Raw genomic sequence first — 23334 nt, 5'->3', positions numbered from 1 at the left:
GACAATCGATGATTATCGATGTTTCACTGTTTGGGATTCGAGAACATGTCAGAATAAGGCGATCTCTCGAAGAACTTAAATGCCTTCGATTATTGCAAATGGTCGCTTAATAACAAATGCTCGTGCGCGTCTTGGCAGCGCGAGGAATCATCTATCTGTCAAAAGTGTGCCGACCGGCTGTGTACATTGACAAGCCGGTCGACGCGTGTTTATTGAAATTGTAGAGTGATCGTACATAACAAAACTCTCTCCTTCGAATTGCTTCTATTTTTCTTTCTCTCTCTCTCTCTCACTCTTTCTTTCTTTCTTCCCCTCTCTATATATTCACTTGGTTGACTGTATCTTCTCTCCCCCTCCAACTCACGTTGCTCGTCAGCTCGTCCCGCACGCGTGGTCGAGTTTAGTTAGCCGCGCGTACTCGAGGCATTCGTCTTTCTTCAAGTTGTCTCGTTTCCTCACGACGTAAGCCAAACGAGAAGTGCGCACGTCGATAAATAAGGAAATAATAAAAGAGGGGAGAAATTGACTTGTGGTATTATCGTTGTGAGTTTAATTCGGCGTATCACATATTCGTTTTTCGTTTGTTTATTATGTGATTAAGTTACAAAAAACACAACTTAAGCCAATTCGCAGTGCTTGAAAAATCCTCAAAAAAAAAAATTATAAAATTAGATAGCGATAAGAAGAAGGAAGCGAAAAGACAGAAAGAAAGAAAAAAGAAAGAAACGATAACACAACAAGGAGGAAACCGGTGGTGTTGCGCTTCAAGTGGAAAAATGCGAAGGGGACGAAGCGTCTCGTTACGCCGCCTCCTCGTCGTCGTGGCTTTGCTCTCTCTTTCTGCGGCGGTTTACGGTTTGCCAGGTAAGAAATACAAAAATATATTAAATCAACAATATTTTTTTTCCCAGTTTCTTTTTCTTTCTTTATGAGATAAAATCAAATCCTCGCTATTGCTCGACCGGACCGACGGGGCCACGAATTAACTTCGTCCGGCCGAACATTGCCGCTTGGGTCACCCCAATGTGGACTCGCAATGGTCTTCTTCCGCCCTCTCTTATCCCCTATCTCTTTCTCTCTCTCTCTCTCTCTCTCTTTTACTCGCTCGCATTTTACACATCGACTCTTTTCTCTCCCTCTCTCACTCTTTCTATTTTGCTCGTTTGTTCGTACTCTGGCTCCTTTTCTGCCTGAACGATCTTTTTCCTCTCTCTTTTTCCCTTTATGTATTTCCTTTCTCTCTCACACTCGTTAATCCCCTCGCTCTGCTCTTTCAACATTTCGGAACCTTCTACTACCGTTCGTTTGCCGTTCGTCGTCGTCTCGACGAAAGTCGCTCAAACCATTCCAAAGCTATTTTCGTGCTTCTTCCATATACTATTGAAACGAATAGAGTTTCTTTTATTCCTCTTTCTTTCCTTTTTCTTCTCCAATTTTTTAACTCTTATCATCGTTACTAATTACTCTTCTATATAACGTTTGCTCCATTTGTTGTTTGATTCATCTTCGCCGATCTCGTTTCCTTTCGTTTTCTATTTCTCTTTCTTTCATCTTGCATACGTCGCTTAATATCTTTCTACGTGTCGTTTGTTTTAAAAATAAGATAGTTGATATCGAATGTTCATTTCCCTTGTTTTCTTTTACTTCGGGATTTAGATAATGATCGTAAACAATGTATAAACGTTGATCTTTTTCTTTTTTTCTTAACTCTTTATCTCTTTATTTCTTATCTTTAGAAACATGGTGATTAAAGACGTCTGTTTTAATTTTTGTTTTCGCGCACTTCGCACGTGGACTAAGTTGATTTCTCTTTCTTTCTCTCTCTTTCTCGTTCTCACTTTCTCTTTCACGCGTATAACTTTTCTTCACTGTAAAACGTACTCCTTGATTATCTACTAATTTAGGAGAAAAAACTACTAATTTTAATGTCGTTTTTTAATTATATTAATAACAAATAATTTATATCACGTTTGTTTAACTGTTACCTAATCTTTACGTACATACGATCAGTTTTCTATTTTATCATGAATTTTTATCTGAAGTTAATTTTATTTTTCGCTTTTAAATATTCAATCGATTTCCATAAAATTTCTTATCATTTCTGATAAGATATAAGGAAATCTTTGGCTTACAGGCAAGTAACATAAAGCTAAAAAAGTTTTGGAATGGACTTTTGCCTTAAAATTTCAAATATTATTTGATACTTTGAAAATATGAATTATTTTTGTTTGAAAATAAGACTTTAAATATATTATATATACAGCGTTGAACAAAAGTATTTATAAGGACTACATTTTTCTATAATGTTCTTTGTAAGTTTGTAAAAAGTATGATTCTTTATTTAATTTTTCTTCTTAAATAGATTTTTTTAATTTAAATTTTAATTATATTGTAAACTATGGTGATTAAATTGATAAACAGACAAATAATGAAAAATGTGTAAAGGCTCCTTTCTGCTTAGAAAATATTTCGAACAATTTAAATCTATTTTGTTCGTGTCGTATACTTATTTAACACGTAGATTGCTACGTCAGTCTTTTGGAACTGACAGTGAACAGGCGGCATCAGTCCCTGGGGACTGACAGTAGACTTTTGGTTTTGACAGGGTGGGTCTTACTGATTGTCTCTTGGTGATTGTCTTTTGCCGCCTAAGCGGAAAGTATACCAAAATCGGCGTCACATTCAACATGTTAATCTCTATGGTTTGCTGTATAATAGTATATAGCAAATTAAATAAAGAATCATAATTTCGTTACATTTATGAAGATGTTACAAGAAAATTTATTTTTTACCGATACTCCTGTTCGATATCTTGTATATTAAGTCCAAAATAGGCAACTTGTTCGATAATAAGAGTCATATGATATAATTTTATTCATATATTTTGAACATTTATTGTTAATGTAGTGAGTATTAAGAGTATTTATAGCATCACTGTCAATTCAATATTTTCTTGTAATACAATATTTACAGTTTTTATACACATAGAATAGAATTCGTAATTTAGAAGATTCTAGGATATCGGTTGAACTTTAAGTTTGTCAATATTTGTAAATGTTTGTATTTGATCTATTGATAAAGTCTAAGTCAAAGAAACGTCTAAGCAACATTAGTTGTAGAAATTTCGACACTTCTTTTATTCAGCGAGTACGTTACAACAGACAAGCCGCTCATAGCGAGAAACTTCGAGAATAGGAATCCTAAATATGCATTCTTTATGTTTAGTCAAAAGTTACTAACTAATATCTATGCTAATCTGACTTATTAGTTGTTAAATAAATGTTTAATTGAAAAAATCGGGTTTTAGTAAAGTATGATTTTTGTTTATGCTTTCATGCACTATTATTGACACTTTTTATAGAGTACGGCTAGTAAATTCAAAAAAGTAATTTTCTCATAAAAAGGAAAAGGAAACTGTAATTGAGTTTTGGTCAACCATAGATGATATGTTTTTAAATAAAATAGATAATAATTTATTAAGGTTACATTTATTTATGCCATTTCCAAAGTACCATGATAGATTAATTCATCATTTTTACTTAAAAAAGCTTACATAAAGACCTTAGGAAAAATAGCAATGAAACCTAATATTATCCAAGGAACTCTAGTGTATCCGTCATTTTAATATGTTGATTTTCGCACTTGAATCTCTGTTATGTATTGAATTAAGTAAAAAGTTTCTTCGTATTTTCCTGATAGATGACTTTAGTATTACATAACTCTGGTAATATTTATCGGATCTGACAATATTTGCGTGTGTGTTAAAGGTAACGTATCATAGAGTAATAAATAAAGTTATCATATTTGTTTATTCAATTCAAAATTATTTTGTTAAAAAAATTTCTAATGTTTATATTAGTCATGATGCAGTTATCAGTACGTATAACACAAAGCTGGTTTAAGCGTCTTCAATTTTTATATCAAAGATGTACCATCTCATTCTGTGATCGATCAATTATATTACAAAAGTTAACGAAATTATAGAAAAAAGCAGTAATAATATTGATAAGAAACTAAACACGAGCCACAAAATAATTTTAAACTTTTTGGAGTAGGCTGTATACAAAATATAAGAAAAACTTGTTTTATTTTTTTGCATTAAAATACGAAGAAACTTTTTACTCAATCCAATGTAGTATACATGGTCCTTGGTAACTTTCGTTTATTTTATCCAATAAACATAAAAACCAACAAAGAAATAGATTTATATTTGATCTTTATTCTCCTTTGTCTTTTACCTTCGTGAATTTGTCTTCTATTTATTTGCCTGTTTTTTGGTTTTTTGCCTTGGTTTAACATCGTGACGTCGTAGTTCTTCGTTACGCTGGTAAGGCGCCACGCATCCTTTTTATTCCTTTTTTATTAGTATCTCTTTCATTTACGAGAATGTTTCTCGCGAAAGTGGGAGAAGAGGAAGATAAATTCTGCTAACTTTCGCTGGTGTTCCTTTTACGAATTGACGGCTATAATAATATCTGCGCTTACGTAAGGAACCTCATGGAAATACGAAAGGCGTTTCTCGCCAAACCAACGGGAGGAATGACTTGTCTTTCAAGTATATCTTCGACTTTGAGTGTACAAGTTGCATTCTCTATATATATCAAGTATATCTTCGATTTTGAGTATACAAGTTGCATCCTCTAGATATCTTATACATTAGCGTTATTTTATGAAATCCGTTGATTCGTGAAATGTTTAGTTAAACCCTGGAATAACTATACTGTTTTCTTTAAATATGAAAGAAAGTAGAATTAAATATTTCAATTATGTAGTAAATGAATTTACAAGAGGCGAGTAGTTAAAGTAAGAAATTGAAATTAGATCCGTAGATTAAATCTGATAAAACAGCACACATGACCAACAGAACATTGATTTTTAAACTACAACATGAGATAAGAACAGATAATTACGAACATTGATTATCAAATCAATTAACTTCACAAAATAAAAAGTAGAGAAAATTAATAAAGCAATATAACATTGTCGTCTAATTTATCATTGTAAGATTGTACAAGTTGTTCTTGTTTATTGGTGTTAAGCGTTATCATAAATGAGAAATTTATTTATTAAAAAAAATATAAAACTAAACATCAGTAAAATACTTTGATATTAAAATTTGAGGATATTTTACAATGGGAAGTTAATTGTTTTGATTTGGGAACCGTTCATTTTTCTTTTTGGTTAAATCGACTAAAATCATATAAAATTTGTGTTTTTAATAATTCCTGCCGAACACACGCATTTCGATTATCTTCTTTCACGACGTTCTTGTTTCCGGCGAGAAGAGACATGTTGTGTGGGTAGTTTTAATGAAACTTTAGTTATTATTTCAACTGCTGTCCTACGCGCTTTCATTTATGTAACGATAAATCGTATCCTCCGAAGATACTCGATCGAGTTTCAAGTAGCTGGTGTGTCTTGTACGATTCAAGGTCTTCAAAAGCCGGATCGAACGAAACTTGCTTCAAGCTAAACTCTGTAATCTAGAAATCGAGACGCAACTTGCTCCGAGCAACATTCGTTCCTTCGTTATACGTTGATACTTATACGACTAATCTTTTATTTTTTATAATTTTTTGAAGTTTTTCTTTTTCATTTTTCATTATTCTAAAAACATGTTAAATAATCAAAAAAAGTCTTTTTTAATGCTTCGATTACTATTCAAACTTGCAGAATTTATTATTTATGCATAGATTTATTGTTTATAAAAGATAAACTGATTACGAATTTGTGATAATGGTCGAAGTGTTATGCATGGAAAAAGTCGAATAAATTTATTGGTATAAACTTAATTTTCTTATAGCATTTTCTGTAAACTTTTAAGAAGTACGAATCTTTATTTAATTTGTTTGTAAAATATATCTATCTGAAAACTGGATTTATTATCATTTTTTTATTATTGTACACTAATTTTAATCTTCGTGGTTTATAATATATTTCCATGTTAAACTCAAGAGATATATTTTATAAAAATATTTAAAAAATACTTTTCCTTTTTACAAATTTATGTAGGATTTTATGAGGAAATTGAGTCAATATTGATATTTCTATTCGGTACCATATAAATATATATTTTTGTTGCCGTTGTCATGGTCTTTTCTTGTTGTCATTTCACATTATTATGATTGATGAAACAGGAAAAAAGCGATAAAATTTATTTATTTAGATTGTTTACTCATATCACTTTTATGATTATTTTCAGTGAATTGTCATGAAATAAAAAGTTAGTTTTTATATTTTTCTTTTGAAATATTGATTAAAAACTGTATAGTACTTGAATATCACTTTACATTTTCTTTCTTTTCATTTTTTTTAGTTGTATTGATTTTTAATCGAAATCTTACGAATTTATTATTTCTATACGTATGCATATAAAATTGATAACATGTAATAAGGAAGTTGACAGAGACAGTAACACTTACTTTCACAAGGACGGTGCCAGCTCATCGATGATAAATGACTCAATACGATAATATACTTCATGTGTTTGTATGCACATCTATAATAATCTAACAACGAGAGTTTATTTTTTTTTTTGCATCTTGTCATTTATTTCCGCGTTTTTATCCAATCAAATTTGTTTCTTTATTCTTTATCGTTGTCATCGTAGAAATTTACATTTTTGTTTATATGCAGCTCAAAGATACGTTGTTTTTTTAGAAGAAATGATATTTCATCGTTGATTATTTGATATTTCGTCAAATTAGCAAATAATAGTAAGCACTTACTTCTAATTTATTTAGTCAGTATTTTTAATAATTAATAGTTAGGATTTTGTGAGTTAAATAGTCGATCTATAAGAATATCTTATCAACATAAATATTAACTTGTTCAATAAGTCAGTAGGTTTTTTCTAACCTAAGTAAATAACACAGCAAAAATTGTACTAACTTATCGTTAAGTTAATAATTAAGTATCGGTATCAAATCGTGTTTCGTTAATGTAATATTATTTATTTGATCGATATTATTTTTAACTATTTATCATCTATTTATAATATTTATAAATATTTTAGTTGAAATACTGATAGCTATTTTATTTTAAGTATATAATAAATATTTTATTAGGTCGAGTAAAAAGCTTCTTCATATTTCCTTACTAGATGACTGTAATATTGCATAACTCTGATAATATTTATCAGATCTTGCAATACTTGCGTGCGTTTGGAAGCTGACATATCATAGAGTAATTAAAAAAAGTTGTAACATTTGTTTATTCGATTCAATATTATTATATCTTGAAAATGAGTGAAAATAAATTCGATGCATTTCGAAATGTTATTACAAAAAAGAGAAGAATGCAACTCAGACTGGTAAAAAAATTTCTGATGTTTATGGATATGATGCAGTATGATTGGAGAAAGCTGTATACAAAATATGAAAAAGACTTGTGTAACTTTTGCATTAAAATACGAAGAAACTTTTTATTAAGACCAATATTATAAATATGGTATATATGATAATTTATTAAAAACACTAATTTACAATATTTAAAAATTTTGTCTTGATAAGTACCAGCTGATTTAAATAAGATAATATAAATGTTAAAAATGAATGTAAATTTGATTATTTATCTTTAATGATCGATCGGTAAGCTTATCTCGTCAATATGTTATGAGTTTTAATTTATAAGGTTTTTATATTATTTACTTTTATTGGATAATTTAATTCGTTCATTTATTTGATTAAAGAAATTGCCAAACCAGTAAAAATCGTTTATATATCGAGATAATAATTTTATTAACAAATTATATTTAACGATGCTTTGTTAATAAAAACATGGAATATAATTTATTTTTTTTTGACAAATATTAGAAAGTCTTCTTTGTATTATCTTATTCGAATGGCGAGCATTAAATAAATCGTTATAAATAGTCTTCCGAGTATCTTGTAAGACGAGTTTAGAAGAGACGTGTATGCACATATGGATACAATACATAATACCTTTGAATGCCATTATATCAGCTATTGACTCGGAAAAATTGTCACTTCGCATAATCTTTGCATGTCGCTCAACTCTAATTATACGATCCGACGTGTCCTCGTTTCTGTTCAAAGGAAAACAAATTTGTTGTTTAAAATAACAATGAGAAATTAAACATCAAATCTTCTTCATTTTCTTGTACATTAAATTATGTAAAATCTAATTCCTAGTGCATTGCAATTGTTGATCGATTTTATATTAAATTATTTAGAATAGAACATTGTTCGTCATTAAAAAAATACTCTGAATAAAAAATTGAAAGTTTTCATGAAGAAAGAAATAGTCGGTATGACAAAACGTTCAGATAATGGTGACTTGAATAATAAAGCTTTTATCGTGTAAGAAAAATAATTTCTATTCATTGCAATATAATATAAAATAAAAAGATTTCTCAATCGGTTTCCTGTTTTTCGTGGAAAGCTTTGTTTAAGATGAATGGAACGCTTTTCGCTACGTTATCGTGGAAAATTTCTACTTGCTTCCTTTCTGTTCTCCCATTGACGTCGTACTTACGCACATACATACATATGTATATATCTGTGTACGCGCTGATTACGAGATATTCACTAATTTGCGAATTTCGTTACGCTGGGGATTTTAGCCTCGGAGCGTTTCTCTTTTCCAAGGTCATTTCAAGATATAACGTCCATATTCAAGAAAAAAACTTCATACTAATCAAAGTATATAATTCTTTTTATAAATGTCGACTGAAAATTAATTTAATGATTTTGATGAATAATAGTGCTTTCTGTATTATTTAATATTTCTTATCGTTTGTAAATTCCTTCTCATTTGCAGTTCCTAAAAATTACGTGCGATATACATTGTTATATTGTATAAATATAAGTATATTGATAACTAGAAAATTTTGATATTTTTATTATGCGTAATTATTAAAATATTTATAAAAATAAATTTTATATATATATATAGGATGTGATCGAGATGTATTTTTCAGAATGTAAAAAATCTTATAAATCCTAGAATCAAAATGAATTTCAATTTATTTAGATTTATGATGCACAAATTAAAAAAAAAGAAATATAGTTTTACGAATAGCATATATAAAATAACGAAATTGTTAATAGGAATAAATTAGAATTTAGTTTCAAAATCAAAATGAAATACTATTTTGCACTATTTTTATATTTATTAATATAATTGAATCGATTTGAAAAGTCTCGTGTAAAATTTTTCCTCTATCAATGGAGGTCACAAGTTTAAATAGTCTGACCAATGTAAAAGAATAAATCGATTTAAGGATCAATGTAACGATGTCACGTCGACTGTTTTTTTGATCGAATTAATATGACATCATTTAAATCAAAAGTAACTCCCTTAATTTGCTTGACTCAACTTCGGCGATATTTAACCCTCTCCTTTCCCTTTCTATAGCGTCGTATTCCACTTGATAAAACGAATTCGTCTCAATTAACTGATTCAGCCAATCTCGCCATCGTCACGGCTTGTTTCGATTGAACGAAAATATTGAGCAGTTTCGCGTATCTCTTCGCCTATGTCATTCATAAAACAAAAATTCTATCAAGGTAAAAAGATCCTTTTATTAACGATTGTGTCCTTGTTAACGTTTAAAAATTCATACGAATAATATTATAAACTTATAATTTACGTAACATCGAAAATAAAGATTGAAAATTTTCGTAATACGTAAACGTGTTCAGTCAGACTACTTATTTGTACGAATTAAAATAATGTTGAATATTTCGCATAATACCCATCTCTTTGGTATAATATATAGAGAATCAATTTGTTCCCATGATCGAGGATAAGACCGATCGATATCACGGAAGCGTTCGATGAACGATAAATTATATTCTTTTATAATAATAGTAGTCGATTCCCAAGATTCTTAGGAGAATCCCCGCTTTAGCGGGAATTTCACATTCTAATCGTTTCTCGATCGCGTGCCGTGACGGCGTCGTTTCCGTTTCTTTATTTTAACCCTCATTAAGCTCTCGTCCTTGAGTTCTCCTTCGCGTGGTTTCTTCACGTTAAGGTATAAAATGATATGAACTAATTTTACTCATTTACTTTTTTTTACTTATGAGATATTCTTCTCTTTATTTTTTTCCTTTTTCTTTATCTCATTCTCGTTCTTCGTTCATTCGGTGGCCCTAGTCAACATTGTAACGATAGGATTAAAGTCCACGCGCTTAATCACGTTCGCGTTTCCGGTGCGGCATTTGAATATCGCTCGTGACGTGTCGAATTTTAAGTGTTATTACTCCTAACACGTTCCAAGACCGTTGCAGTAGTATAACAAACGTAGCAATTGATAGTTGAGTTCTATATATATATAGTTTATTAAACATTTTAAACAATTACGAATTTATATACGAAAATAACTTATTCCTTAATTTTAAATTTTTTCACATTTCTAATATGTACGTAACCTTCTATAATATTATACAACTTTCAAGTCACACATTTAAAAATATATTTACATATATTTTCTTTGTTTTATCAATATAAAATTATTATATAATTTAAGTATGTAATATTAAATATAAATAATGAATGTAATTAAATTAATTTAAATGTATTTAATTAAAATAATAATTATCTATGTAACAATATCTTCTTGAACTCTTACAAATAGTTACATAAGTATATTAATATTATATTGTAATAAATAATGGATCTTCCGAATAAAATGTTAGAACTTTTTAAATCGATAACACGAAATTTTTGAGAAAATAATTATTTAAACAAGAATTATGATTTCAAGATAGATATAATATAATATTTATTATTTTTTATTTGAGAGAAGGTCTCAAAGTCATTTCAAAGTGAACTTTTTTTTTTTTAGTCGGAAACTATATGTTTTATTCTGATGGAATATTTCACATAAAAAATACAAATAAATTTTATCTGGCAAATACTTTTTTCATTACGAATCCAAAAAAAGAAATATAAAGAAATTTATTTGAAACTTATTTAAATGTATGTAGAAGCACATCCTGTCTCTATCTACCAGTGACTTAAATATGATAAGTTCTAAGTTTTAACGAATGCATGTAATATATATGTACATAATATTATAGATAGCAGTTTTATGGAAACAAAAATATGAAATTATCGATTTCTTTCTCTTTCTCTTTCTATCATTGAAAAGCTTCATTTCTTCTCTCTCTTTCTCTTTTCCTTTCTCTTCTATTTTCTCTTTGTTATAACGATACGTATCAAGTCGATTGACCTCCGGCTTCTCCTCTTAGATAAATTAACTAGAAAAAGAGTTTTGTGCCGCTTGCTTTCAATTGCTCTCTCTACCCTTCGTGTTTAGACTTTTATTCACTACTTGCTTGGCTGGATGGATGAAAACGACTATTTCCTTCGCTGACGTGTTCTTATTGTTATTATTGTTACTATCTACAAGACTCGTTATCGTGCTTGTATTTCCTAACATGACTATGAATTCATAAAAACACATACAAGTAAGTAAGTAAATAAGTAACTTCCTAAAACTAACTAACTACAAGTTTTGTCTTTCACTTTTAACAGATTCTTTTTTTTATTTTTTTATTTTTATTTCTTTCGTTAAAAACGAATAAGGCATCTCTATTACGTTCAGACACCCCCGCTCGTTCTTTAGAAGACAGACAGATAGACAGAGAGAGAAAGTTTAAATGGTGTTATTCATTAACCTTTCGGTATCTGACTTCCTTCTCTTTTACTTACCCAAATGAATACATATATACGATCGCTTTTTTGTCTTAAAAATATTTTACGATCTACCTACTAAAGCCTTGCCATTTTTAACACATTCAAAAATATGTCTTATATACTAATAGCTGGCAATTAATTAATATAAATAAAACATCATGACCAAAATATGATGTTTTATTTATATTTATTAGTTAGAAAGAAACCGTAGAAAACATATCAGATTAAATCTTTTTTTCTTACAATATGATTAGTGGGAAATTTTTTACATCTAATGTGTTTACCTAACCATTCATAATTTGGTGTATATTCAGACAAAAATAATGATAGGGAATTTTTAGTATGAGAAATTAGTAAGTAAGGAACGTTGTTTAATCTTCGTGAACTTTAAATATGAAATAGCTGATTCGCATAAATATGTTGATTCCAAACAATAGCAATATTTGGTTATATTGGAATATTTTTCTCGATTAATGTATTTCTATAAATTTTTTTGAAGTTCTTTGGATTGTAAGATTAAATCAGTTTGCAGAATTCTAATTTCGGCTATAAAGTGTGTCCTGCTCTAGAGAATAATGATTTTCACACATCGTATGATTTTATGTACGATGTATTATACTATTTACATATTACTGTTAAAGTGTATAATTTATTTAATTCATGAACGTTTTACACGAAATAATTAAGCATTTTAGGAAAATTTTGATTTAAACATTTTTATGATCGTGCTAAACATATGCTTATTTCATTGATAAAACTTTATATTTAACACGCATACACATACACATACATATATGAAATATTAAATTTCCATACTCCGACGGGATCATTTATTATAGAAAACTAACTTTATATCAAAAAATTCAGTACAGTAACTTCTGAACTATGATTAAGCCAACACTCGTTGCAATTATTTAGCAATTAAGTAGACATTTTTATGGAATTTCATACTAAACTTATAAAAGTAAATGTGCACGCTATATCCTAATTAAATATATTACACATATACATTATTATCTCATTAATAATATGGCTTATAAGTGCTCTTATACATGAAATATTTGAAATATTGTCTTGAATATTTGAATTAGAAATTTTCAGATATCTGTTTATAGGAACTTCTTTATTTTTATTTATTTGACTTCAGTAATACGTAGTATAAATTTGATCCCAACCGTTTTGAACATCCTATATGCGTTCACTTATGTATTTAAGTATATATGTATGGACTATATAACACATAATATGCTATTTGTGCCAATATTCTCGCCTTTTGCTGTAACTAGCGACGAGTAATCTTCGTGTATGAATCTATTTTACCGATGATAGTGATAATAATAATAATAATAATAATAATAATAATAATAATAATAATAATAATAAAACAATGATATCGTGATTTGTAAGACCCCTCTATGTTGAATCGAATAATACGACGACTTATTTCTCTATCCGTTTAGTTAGGTATTATTTTAAGTGTGAATCTTTTTATTGTGTATCCTCGTTATATGTAATATCTACCTATTATATTATCATCGTTGCGTATTAATATGAACGGAAAGGTGTTATATCGTTGTCGTATTATTAAAAAGAAAAGTCAATCAGTCTGGTCAATCATTTAATCTATTCATAAATCAAAGTAATAGATTTTATTTAAAGAATTGGTAAAAATTATATTATTAATATTTAACTTTTTAACTTTTAAAATAAATTTCTTTAATAATTTAGCTTAATATTATTAAATTAGAATAGTTTTTATATCCCTTATATCCCTATCTCTAGTTTTATATCTCTAATAAATGATACGAAAATATATATTAATTGTTAAACTACTATTTGTTCTGTGGAGTTTATCGATTTGGCATGTAAATAGTTTATTTGTCAATATTTTTGTCGTTACATGAAAAAAGGATGATGATAGGATACGTTAAAATTACCAAATTTTTATTAGATCTGTAGTTGAAAAAAATAAATGATTAGGAAAAATGTACAAGTAGCTGACTCACCGGGTATAATTGAAAAACGGTAAAAGAGAGAAAATCTATACGGATGTGGTCATTGAAAGTTGAAGTGGAAGGCTGACCTGTCTCTCCGTTTAAAGTCATCACTTATGGCAACTCTCTTTAACAGGTAACGACACCAAACGATCAAGGTCGTGCATTTCTTCGGACGCGGAGGTATCGTGCGGCATTAATCAAAGATGCATAGAGGAAAAGAAGAATGACCAAATAAAAGGGGTGTGTCAATGCTTACAAGGTTACGAGTTCGCAGATGATGATGAGTGCAGGCCTAGTGTATCGCAGCCTACAGTCAATACACCAACCGTTAGACCAGATCATAAAGAAGAATCAGGGGGTATGATCTTTTACAATCTTATTACTTTTTTTATCAGATAAAATGAGAAGAAAAACAATGCTTGAAAGGTCGCCATTAAAATGTTCCATTTTTATTAAGTTTCGTTGTCCTTTAATTTATGTATTATAATATATATATATATATATATATATATATACAGGGTGATTTGTAACTGGTAGTACAAGCGAAAAGGGGATGATTCTGCATGAAAAAATAAATCGAAAATATAGAATAAAAATCTTTCGTTTGAGGCTTTGTTTTCGAGAAAATTGATTCTGAATTTTCGCAAAGTACGCGTGCACTTGATCATGTCTCGTTATAACGGACCTACGAACTTTTCATATAAGAATAACCTATATACATATATAGGTTAATTCCGAAAAGTTCATAGGGTATTTCCGAAAAGTTATATTATATATATATATTATTTTTATATCTGTAACTGGTATATAATAACTGGTATAAAATATATATAGTATAATTAATATTATACTATATATATTTATTATATATATTATTAATATATATATATATTAATTATAGTTAATAGCAACTGGTATAAAATATATATATATATTATAGCTCCAGTTTGATATAATCAAGATTTATATTATTCAATCAAAATTAATATTATTTTTCTACACATATATGTGTCGGTAATTATAACACTAGACTTTCAGAAAATGAAAAAATTGATATTATAATTTATTTCGTATAATTAATATTTATATTATAAAATAAGTCGTAAAATCAATTTTTTATTTATTCCTCAATATATAAATTAGGATCTTGAATAAGTTCTCACTGTTTCATTAAAGATGGCAATAGCAGTACTCCGTGCTTGAAATTTCGAATGGTAACGAGAGGTAAGAGAATTGGAGGAATTACTCGATGAAGACCGATCTCAGACGCTAGCAGAACTTGGAAAAACATTTCAAGTTGATGAGTCAACTGTTTCAAAACGTTTAAAAATGTTAGGAATGATCCAGAAGCAAGGACATTTGGTGCCATATGAATTGAAGCCAAGAGACATCGTACGACGTTTTGTCACGTGTGAACTACTACTTCAACGGCAGAAAAGAAAAGGTTTGTTGCACCGTATCGTGACTGGCGATGAAAAATGGATACACTATGATAATCCAAAGCGTAGAAAATTATGGGGTAAGCCTGGCCATGCATCAACATCGTCAGCAAAACCAAATATCCATGGTTCGAAGCTTCCTCCCTGAATTTGGTGGGATCAGCAGGGTGTAATTTATTATGAGCTGCTCAAACCGAATGAGAATATCACGGGGAATCGCTATCGATTTCAATTGATGCGTTTGAGTCAAGCCCTAAAAGAAAAACGGCTGTTATACGAGAAGAGACACGACAAAGTGATTTTGTTACATGACAACGCTCGGCCTCATGTTGCAAAACCAGTGAAAACCTACCTGGAAACGCTTCGATGGGAAGTTCTACCCCACCCACCGTATTCACCTGACATAGTCCCTTCCGATTTTCACCTATTCCGTTCGATGGCACATGGCTTAGCTGACCAGCGTTTTCATTCTTACGAAGAAGTTAAAAAATGGGTCGATTCTTGGATAGCCTCAAAAGACATGTCGTTTTTCCAACGTGGAATTCATATACTGCCAGAATGATGGGAGAAAATGGTCTCTAGTGATGGGCAATACTTTCAATAAATCGTTTTTGTTCCTTATATTTTAAATGAAGTTTTTATTTTGTAAAAAAACAGCGAGAACTTATTCAAAGTCCTAATATATATATTTTTTATATAATCACAATGTATAAATAACGAATATGAATCATTGTGCATCGGATTTGTTTAACACGGAATGAACCATTCTTTTTTTTTCACACTTTCAGTAGGTTCTTTTATCACGTTAGCTACCACAGTCTAGCTGGAAAGTTACAGCTCATGTTTTTCTTGCAAAAGTTTTATAAAATATGTCTCATACAGATTACTAAATAAGTAAACAAAGGATTGTAAATAAATGTCATATTTATGTGTCACTGGTCTATAGATAAAAAAAAAATTATCGTTAGATTATACGTCATATATATGTGATACATTAAATTAAAAGAACCAATCAACGGTGTCACGCATATTACTTGTTTCTAGGTCAAAGCGATTAACTTCGTTTTTAGAATTTCTACCAATTTTACTCTCAAAGTGTTGGATTAACATTTAACTTTTCCTAATATTTAAAGTAAATCTGTTTAAAAAAATTAGTACCTTTAATGCCATAAAATGAAAACAATTATTGTGATCCTTAAATAAAAAATAATATAACAATATATGTAACTTAATCAATTTTGTTTACTTTTCTTTTGTGGAGTAAATTGATGTGGCAAAAAGTTATTTATACATGGTAACTCTAGTAACATGACGACTTTAAATAATTTAAAAATCATTTACTATATAAAAATAAAATATAATTTAATTAAATTAGTTTTAATATATGTAGATCACTTTCAGTTTTTTAAATCGAATGTTTTACGATTGGTCATGTTTAAAAACACGGTCTTACGTTAGACAAGCTCAAATATAAAATAAAATTATAAATACATCATATAATTAAATAAAATTTTATAGTGATTCATAAAGCTTTTATTCGCTTTTGAAACATTAAAAATATCGTAAAAAAATGTGCCAGCGTGTCGTTCCAATATGTTACATCACAAACAAAGCATTACGTTTAACACTAAACGTACCATGACCAGTCAAATGACCGATTATTAATTTTTTGGAGGAATTTTTTTTTATTAATTATTGTATTATTTGGTGAATCAAAAATTCTTATTGCATAAATGGTATATTTTTTGCTATACATACATGGTAAAATATATGACTTTTTGAAAATGGATCATTTAATTCGTTGTAGTAGAAATAGGTATATATGAAGCTCGGTTAAAATTTACTGTTAAACATATATAAGATTATCAAATATTTATAAATTATATCTTACATAAGCTAATATAATATTTGTATTGCAGGTAGTTCAGTAGCTGGGCTCTTGATACCAACCTTTCTCATAATAATCGCTGTCGCATTATACTTCGGCGCAAGACGGTACAGATGGGTCCAACGATTTCGACAATACCGGCAAAATTACGGCAACGTCCTAGTCACAAGAGATGATGATGACGACGATGATCCTCCGATAGCGTAAGAAGAGACGACAAATGTTTGGAAAATAAGAAAAAGAAGAGTAAGAAAGGAGAATAAATGTGTAAAAAGAAAAAAAAAAGAACGATCAATCGAGACGCACCTGCTCGCATAATGAAATATATATATCTATCTATTGATCGACGATCAGAATATTCAAGTATTTCAGAATTGAATTTTCCGATCGTCTCAACAAAGTAAATATCGTTTCTTTATACGTACGTCTTGTATGTTGCTCTCTTAAACGAATTTTTCTCCGTATATTTTATTATACATAATGAGAAGAAGGAGATTTTCGATCGAGTAACAACGATTGAACATAGTAGGTGAAACAAATCGAAAAGCCAAATGTAAAGAAGTACTTGAACGAGTAACGATTTTCGATACTTTTGTTAACGTTAGTGGTACGTGCCTTTTCTCATGGCTAAGTACACTGTTAATGGCATTTTTAAAAATTCTTTTTAACTAGTGAATACTCGTTTCTCATTCAAGTGCAGCTATATCTATATTTATAAAAAGTATATATATATATACACATACACACATACACACATACATACACACACATACATATAGAAACACAAAGGAATATATGTGTATATTAAATTTTGAGTGGGTGCAATGCGACGAAATGCGTATTTGATATTCTCGTTAAGATATACTATTATATATTGGGTGCATGATTTTTTATATTGATATTAGTAAGTTCGTCAAAGTAAATTTTATTTCGATATTAAAATATATATATATGTATGCATATGTAGAGTATAATTATATATACTCTATATGCACTATATAGACAAAATGAAATCTATAATAGAATCGTATCGAATATTGTTATCTATCATTTTCGATATGATTGTGAATTCTTTATTTAGTAACGCGATGAATGAGAAGTATGTAACGGAATTGGCCATATTTTTTGAAGTAGTATATTGCATTCAATCTTATCGAATATTAAATTCTGAAAAATTTGTTAAATGTACTTCAACTTTTTTAGCAAATTATTATTCTCCTTCGTGTATATAAATTGAGCCTATTTTGTTTACAATATCGTAGCTAACAACTTTGTTTTTATAACAATCGCGTTACGTTCGATTGATTAATTGTTCTCTCATAAAGTCTTATTTCTTGGAGAATAATTCTAAATTCGGGTGATTTACAACGATGTGTCTTAAAACGTTGTCGTCGTTTACCAAAGAATCCGTGAATTTGAGATTAGTATTTGGTCCCTTGTCGAACGGACGGTGTAAAATGATATTCTAAAATAAAAAATAAAAAAGTAAACGAGAAAAAAAGAAAAAGCATGGATGGAGTTATCTTTCAAATTACAAGACATATGGGAACACCTGCATTTATACCAAAATGATATTGAATTTCATAATCGTGCTCAATGTCTTTTTCTCTGTAATATAATAAGAAAAATTTGTAAATATTCTTCTTTAACAATCGCGGCCGTATACTCTTGCCAATGAATCGTGTCCTATATTTTAATCTAGAGGAAGATTATATTCTTGAGGTGCATGAGCTTCCGCTCACAAATAATAATTGTGAAGCACTTGCGACATATTACATTTACACATATGATATGTATAATTATATATATGTAAGTTTATATATTTCTGCGTATATATATATTTATATATATTCGTACTAGAGAGAGATGTACCAGCATATAGGCTGAGTAAATAATTATTGTCACATAAATAATTTCGTTATTTTTGTTTTTGCGGAAAACAATGATCAGGGTCAACTAAGTTATTGCAAGAGTACATCTGACAATGGGACGAATGTTTTATCGGTATTTTTTTAAACGGAACCTTATGATTTTTTATGTACGAATTGATTGTTCTTGCCTTTCTGAATGATATAAAAATGTTAAAAAAGTAAACTAAACGGTTTATGGTGGACTACATATTTACAATTTTATTCTTTTCGTAAATGCACATGCACATGCATTGTTGCAGTTGTGAAAAATATAATCCTGAATATGTTAATATTCACATTATGGGAACTTATTATCTTCCGACGTTGTATTAAAGTATTTTTTTATTCAGTAAAGTATAAAAAATCATTTCGTACAGAAGAAATCATAGATTTTTTAAAAAAATATATATCAATGACCTATAAATTTAATATAGACCCTGGAGAAATTTGTTCAATAGAGTAACTTTATCCCTTAATATTTGTTCTATAAAATAAAAAATAACCGAGAAATCTCAAATGGTAAAATTACCATTTAAGATTTACCGCGACTCACCTTTTATATATTTACATATATATACGTATACATACATATATACGCGTGTAACCTATTCTTGTACTCTATCATTTTTGTACAGAACTACGCACTATAAGTAAAATAGATACAAATTCTGGCTATTATGCGCAGAGTGAAAGCGAATTTGTCTGCATCACGGCAAGATTTAATATTTTTATAGTTCGCAAGTTTAAACTTTAGTATGTACGAATGATACCTGCGAATTACTATTATATTATTAATAATTATTAATTATTTTATTATTATTATTATTATTATTATATTATTATTTTTAAGTAATCTATTTGCCGCAACATATGTTCTGTAATAAGATCAATGAATTACTTGATGATTCTTTTGTTTATTTGTTGTGTCGCGCATCTATCACGTTGTTGTCAATGTCGCATCGCAGTGATTTGACTGTATATCGTAACTGTTAACTGTTTTTAGCAATAGCCACGTATACGCAAATTTTCCTTGAAATATGTTATATACTTGTCACAGTATTATTTATCCGTATTTCGTCGAGATAATCTTACAATTGCTTAGTTTTGAGCTTTCATTGATTCTTTTTAAGAATAAGATGTCGTATATTTTGTGTATCCGTGGTTTTTTTTAGTAAGTTGTCATTTTAACTCTGTGATGTAAATTATTTTAACGGACGTCTGTTGTTGACTGATACACTATTTTTTTCAGCACAAGCTCGGTATTCATAAATTTTTTCATTATTAACGTGTGGCGTAATACAGATATTTTTAATATACTTCTCCGCATTTGAATAATATTATAATTATGTGTAAGTCTTATATATAAAATTCATTTGGTTCCAAAGGTATGCGCTCACTGTTTTAATTGTAAGGTATATTTTATATTTTCGGACCTACAGATTGTTCATTGATATTTGTGGAGAGCGCCTAATAATATTTCGTTACGTAAATTATTTCATTTGTACTATAATAATAAACATTTTCGAACTTCTTACTAAATTAATTCACTGTCTTGCTTGAAAAAAAAGTGATCGTTATAAATATAGTTAAGGATGCTGTTTGAAGGTATCAAATGACGAATACTTGAATGAAATTCCTTTTTATATTTGTTTATGTTGTACGCAAGTATCGATAATATAATTTACATTATTATCATGATGTAAGATATACACTCAGGAAGTTCACTGTGTTCGCTCTAACATCTAATATATTATAATTTTATTTAACGAATTGATACGTGTAAGTAACATTTTTATAGGAGAAAACTATATTATTTATCGCTCTTAAGAAATAATTTAATTCGAGAGGATATCGATAATCGTACGTGTATTTACAAGTTTAATCGACGAGATGAAGGCCAAAAGGTCTCTCTCATTGTCGATTATATTTTCTATGTTATCTTAACGTCTCTAGAAAAAATAATAATTGAGGCCGCGTGAAAGAAATCTCAAAAGTTATCGTAGTTTAGAAAATAAATTCGTTGATAGGCAACTAAATCGTATTAGATGAGGTTTTTTATTTCATGCACATTGTTGTAGGGATCGTTTAAAAAATATAAAATTTCACTAATATAGTTAGATCGACTACTTTGTTTGATAAAAGAAATGTATCGTTTTAATTCTATAGGAGCGACGATTTAAAATTATTTTTTACTTGAAATGTTTTTAATATAATAATTTGATTTTCGGCAACCTTGCATAAATAAAAAAAAATAGGAAAAGAAAAGAACGCTTTTTCTGCAACATTTCACGCAGTATAATCTAATTTTTGTTTTTTTTTTCCTTATTGCTAACCGTTTAATTCTGTATTGAACATTATTTTACGATATTTCTTTTTCATATTGTGTAGTTAATCGAAATGAAAGACATCAAAGAAACCGCTAAATCTTACGTAATATCCATCCACATATAATTCCTCTTATCACGAACCAATCTCTCACGAGAACCTTCGTATGTGAACAGTTAACATTGGGAACTTAAACGAATACTTGGGAAATCTTTGAATTTACTCTGTGATCGATTTTCTTCCCATTTTTCTTCCAATTTTTATCCCTCTTTTACGACGAGTATCTCTTTAATAACCGGTATAATCTTGCCAAGGTCCACTTTGTTGTCTATAATGTTGTCCACTGTATGGAATTGATTCCGGTGTTCTGTAATAAACAGTTCGTTGTCTTTCGTTTGAGACAGCTGGTGCTGGATCGTACTGAGGACTCGGTACAAACGGCTTTTGTTGTTGCTGGCCGATTGGTCTGGAGATTTTGTAATTGTCTTCGGACGGTTGCAAGATCGTGTCTCTACTGAGTTGTCTGTGAAGAGGCAAAACGAAACCACTCGGTAAATTGGCTTCTTGATTTAATGTCGGTGTCAGGGCATCATTTAGCGTGACGTCATACTCGCTATCCGGAATATCCTGAAGTTTATGCGTCACCTCATTTATCCTTTGTTTCACTCGGTAACTACTTGGTCCAGAAGGTTGCTCGTTGATGTCTTCATCTTTGTAAGTCGAGCTATAGAGATTGGAAGTTTCGGTGACGGGTTGTCTGCTTTTGTTACGAACTGGTGATCCCGAAGACGTTGGTATTATACCATCGTTGTTTTCTTTGTTACTAATAAATTGTTCGGTAGACCACTTGTTGTTACTCGTCGGCACTCCTAGGTCAAGTGTTTTCTGAATTTTTTCATAAGATTCGGTGGAAGGTGTTTTAGGTATAGGATTTAATTCTAAAGATTTCGTTTCTTCATCTTCGCGTTGTCTTTCAACAGGTCTACGTAATATCGGTCTGGCTATAGTTATATCATATTCTTCCTGTCTTTGTTTTTGTTGGAGATCGCTTTGAATTACTTTGTAAGCGTCATACGTTAGCTTCTCTTCTTCGCGTTTACCATCCTGATTAATTCGTTTGCTTTCCTGCTCAGGAACATAATAACTTTTGTGGTTTTCTTCATGTTGTTGTTGATGTTGCAGACTCGTTCTTTCCGTGCTTCTGTCATCCTCTCTTCTCGGTGCTTTCGAACCAACCGGTGAGAGTCCTCTAGGATTAGGAACTCCACCACGTGATGGTAAAAATGGTCTCTTGACGATACGTACGGTTGTTCTTGGGGGAGGAATTGGTGGATCCTCCGGTTCGTCATAATACTCCGAAGAGTATTCATCCGAGTAAGATGATGCATGATGTTGTGGCAATTGAGGGTTTCGATGATCTTGTTCCTCTTCTTCTTCTTGATCTCGTTCTTGGTAGATTGTATAATGAGGAGGCGGCTTAATAGATTTCTCATCAAGATTTTCTTCTTTCTCTTCGAATGATACCCGAGCACCATTGTTATTATTGTTGGTGTTATGCGACTGAGGTGGTCTCGTTGGACGTTCCGGTCTTTCGAAACGATCTACAGGCATTTGTTTTGTTTCCGGTTTTACTTCGTGCACCACCGGCATTTCCGGCATGCACGTCGTACTCGTCGTTGAGATAGGTCTTCTAGATGTCTCTGTACTATCTGATAAATCTTTCGATCTGAAGGACGATCGAGATTTCTCGTCTGTTGTTGGTCTATTGTCTTTTTCCCTTTCTAGAGGTCGATTCGAAGAATACGGTCTCTCAATTCTGTCAGCGTCTTGATATCTTACACGATCGCGATCCAAGGATCTCGGAGCGGAGAGATCCTTTCCACGATCAACCGATCGATCTCTACTACGCTCCAAACTACGATCCCTTTCTCGTTCCCTTTCGTAGTAACGGTCTCTCGAGCGATCGGGATGCTTCCTGGGTCGTATATCGTCTTCATCCTCGCGATATCGAATTCTGTAATTAAAAATCACGTTTTTATTTACTTTTTATGAAGATTAATAAAATCGCATGATGATATGACGATTCAATGATTTATTCTTAAATCAAT

The 23334-nt window shown here is 30.0% G+C and overlaps 2 protein-coding genes across 3 annotated transcripts in view; one reads left to right on the top strand and one right to left on the bottom strand.

The window, feature by feature from the left end:
- The first annotated feature begins 114 nt into the window (after window positions 1–114).
- On the top strand, window positions 115–20444 carry LOC107064332 (uncharacterized). The gene is made up of 3 exons (XM_015316946.2): window positions 115–864; window positions 13798–14022; window positions 17023–20444. The coding sequence occupies exons 1-3, from the start codon at window positions 777–779 to the stop codon at window positions 17196–17198; spliced, it is 489 nt and encodes a 162-aa protein (XP_015172432.1). The 5' UTR covers window positions 115–776; the 3' UTR covers window positions 17199–20444.
- LOC107064331 (uncharacterized) overlaps window positions 19696–23334 on the bottom strand; it is a 29625-nt gene continuing 25986 nt past the window's right edge. For both annotated transcript variants that reach the window (XM_015316944.2, XM_089178375.1), the window contains exon 8: window positions 19696–23240. In XM_015316944.2, the coding sequence (XP_015172430.2) occupies window positions 21515–23240 (1726 nt within the window). In that variant the 3' untranslated portion in view covers window positions 19696–21514. The remainder of the gene's footprint in view (window positions 23241–23334) is intronic.

This window comes from Polistes dominula, unplaced genomic scaffold, assembly GCF_049000335.1.
Source record: "Polistes dominula isolate Pdom_NZ unplaced genomic scaffold, Pdom_raw_medaka contig_77, whole genome shotgun sequence".
Classification (NCBI taxonomy): Eukaryota; Metazoa; Arthropoda; class Insecta; order Hymenoptera; family Vespidae; genus Polistes; species Polistes dominula.
This window is presented reverse-complemented; position numbering and strand designations above follow the sequence as displayed.

Coding starts and splice junctions, on each gene's coding strand:
- LOC107064332 (XM_015316946.2), top strand. CDS start 777: ATGCGAAGGGGACGAAGCGTCTCGTTACGCCGCCTCCTCGTCGTCGTG. Junction 865..13,797: donor GGCGGTTTACGGTTTGCCAG/GTAAGAAATACA, acceptor TCTCTTTAACAG/GTAACGACACCAAACGATCA. Junction 14,023..17,022: donor TCATAAAGAAGAATCAGGGG/GTATGATCTTTT, acceptor TTTGTATTGCAG/GTAGTTCAGTAGCTGGGCTC.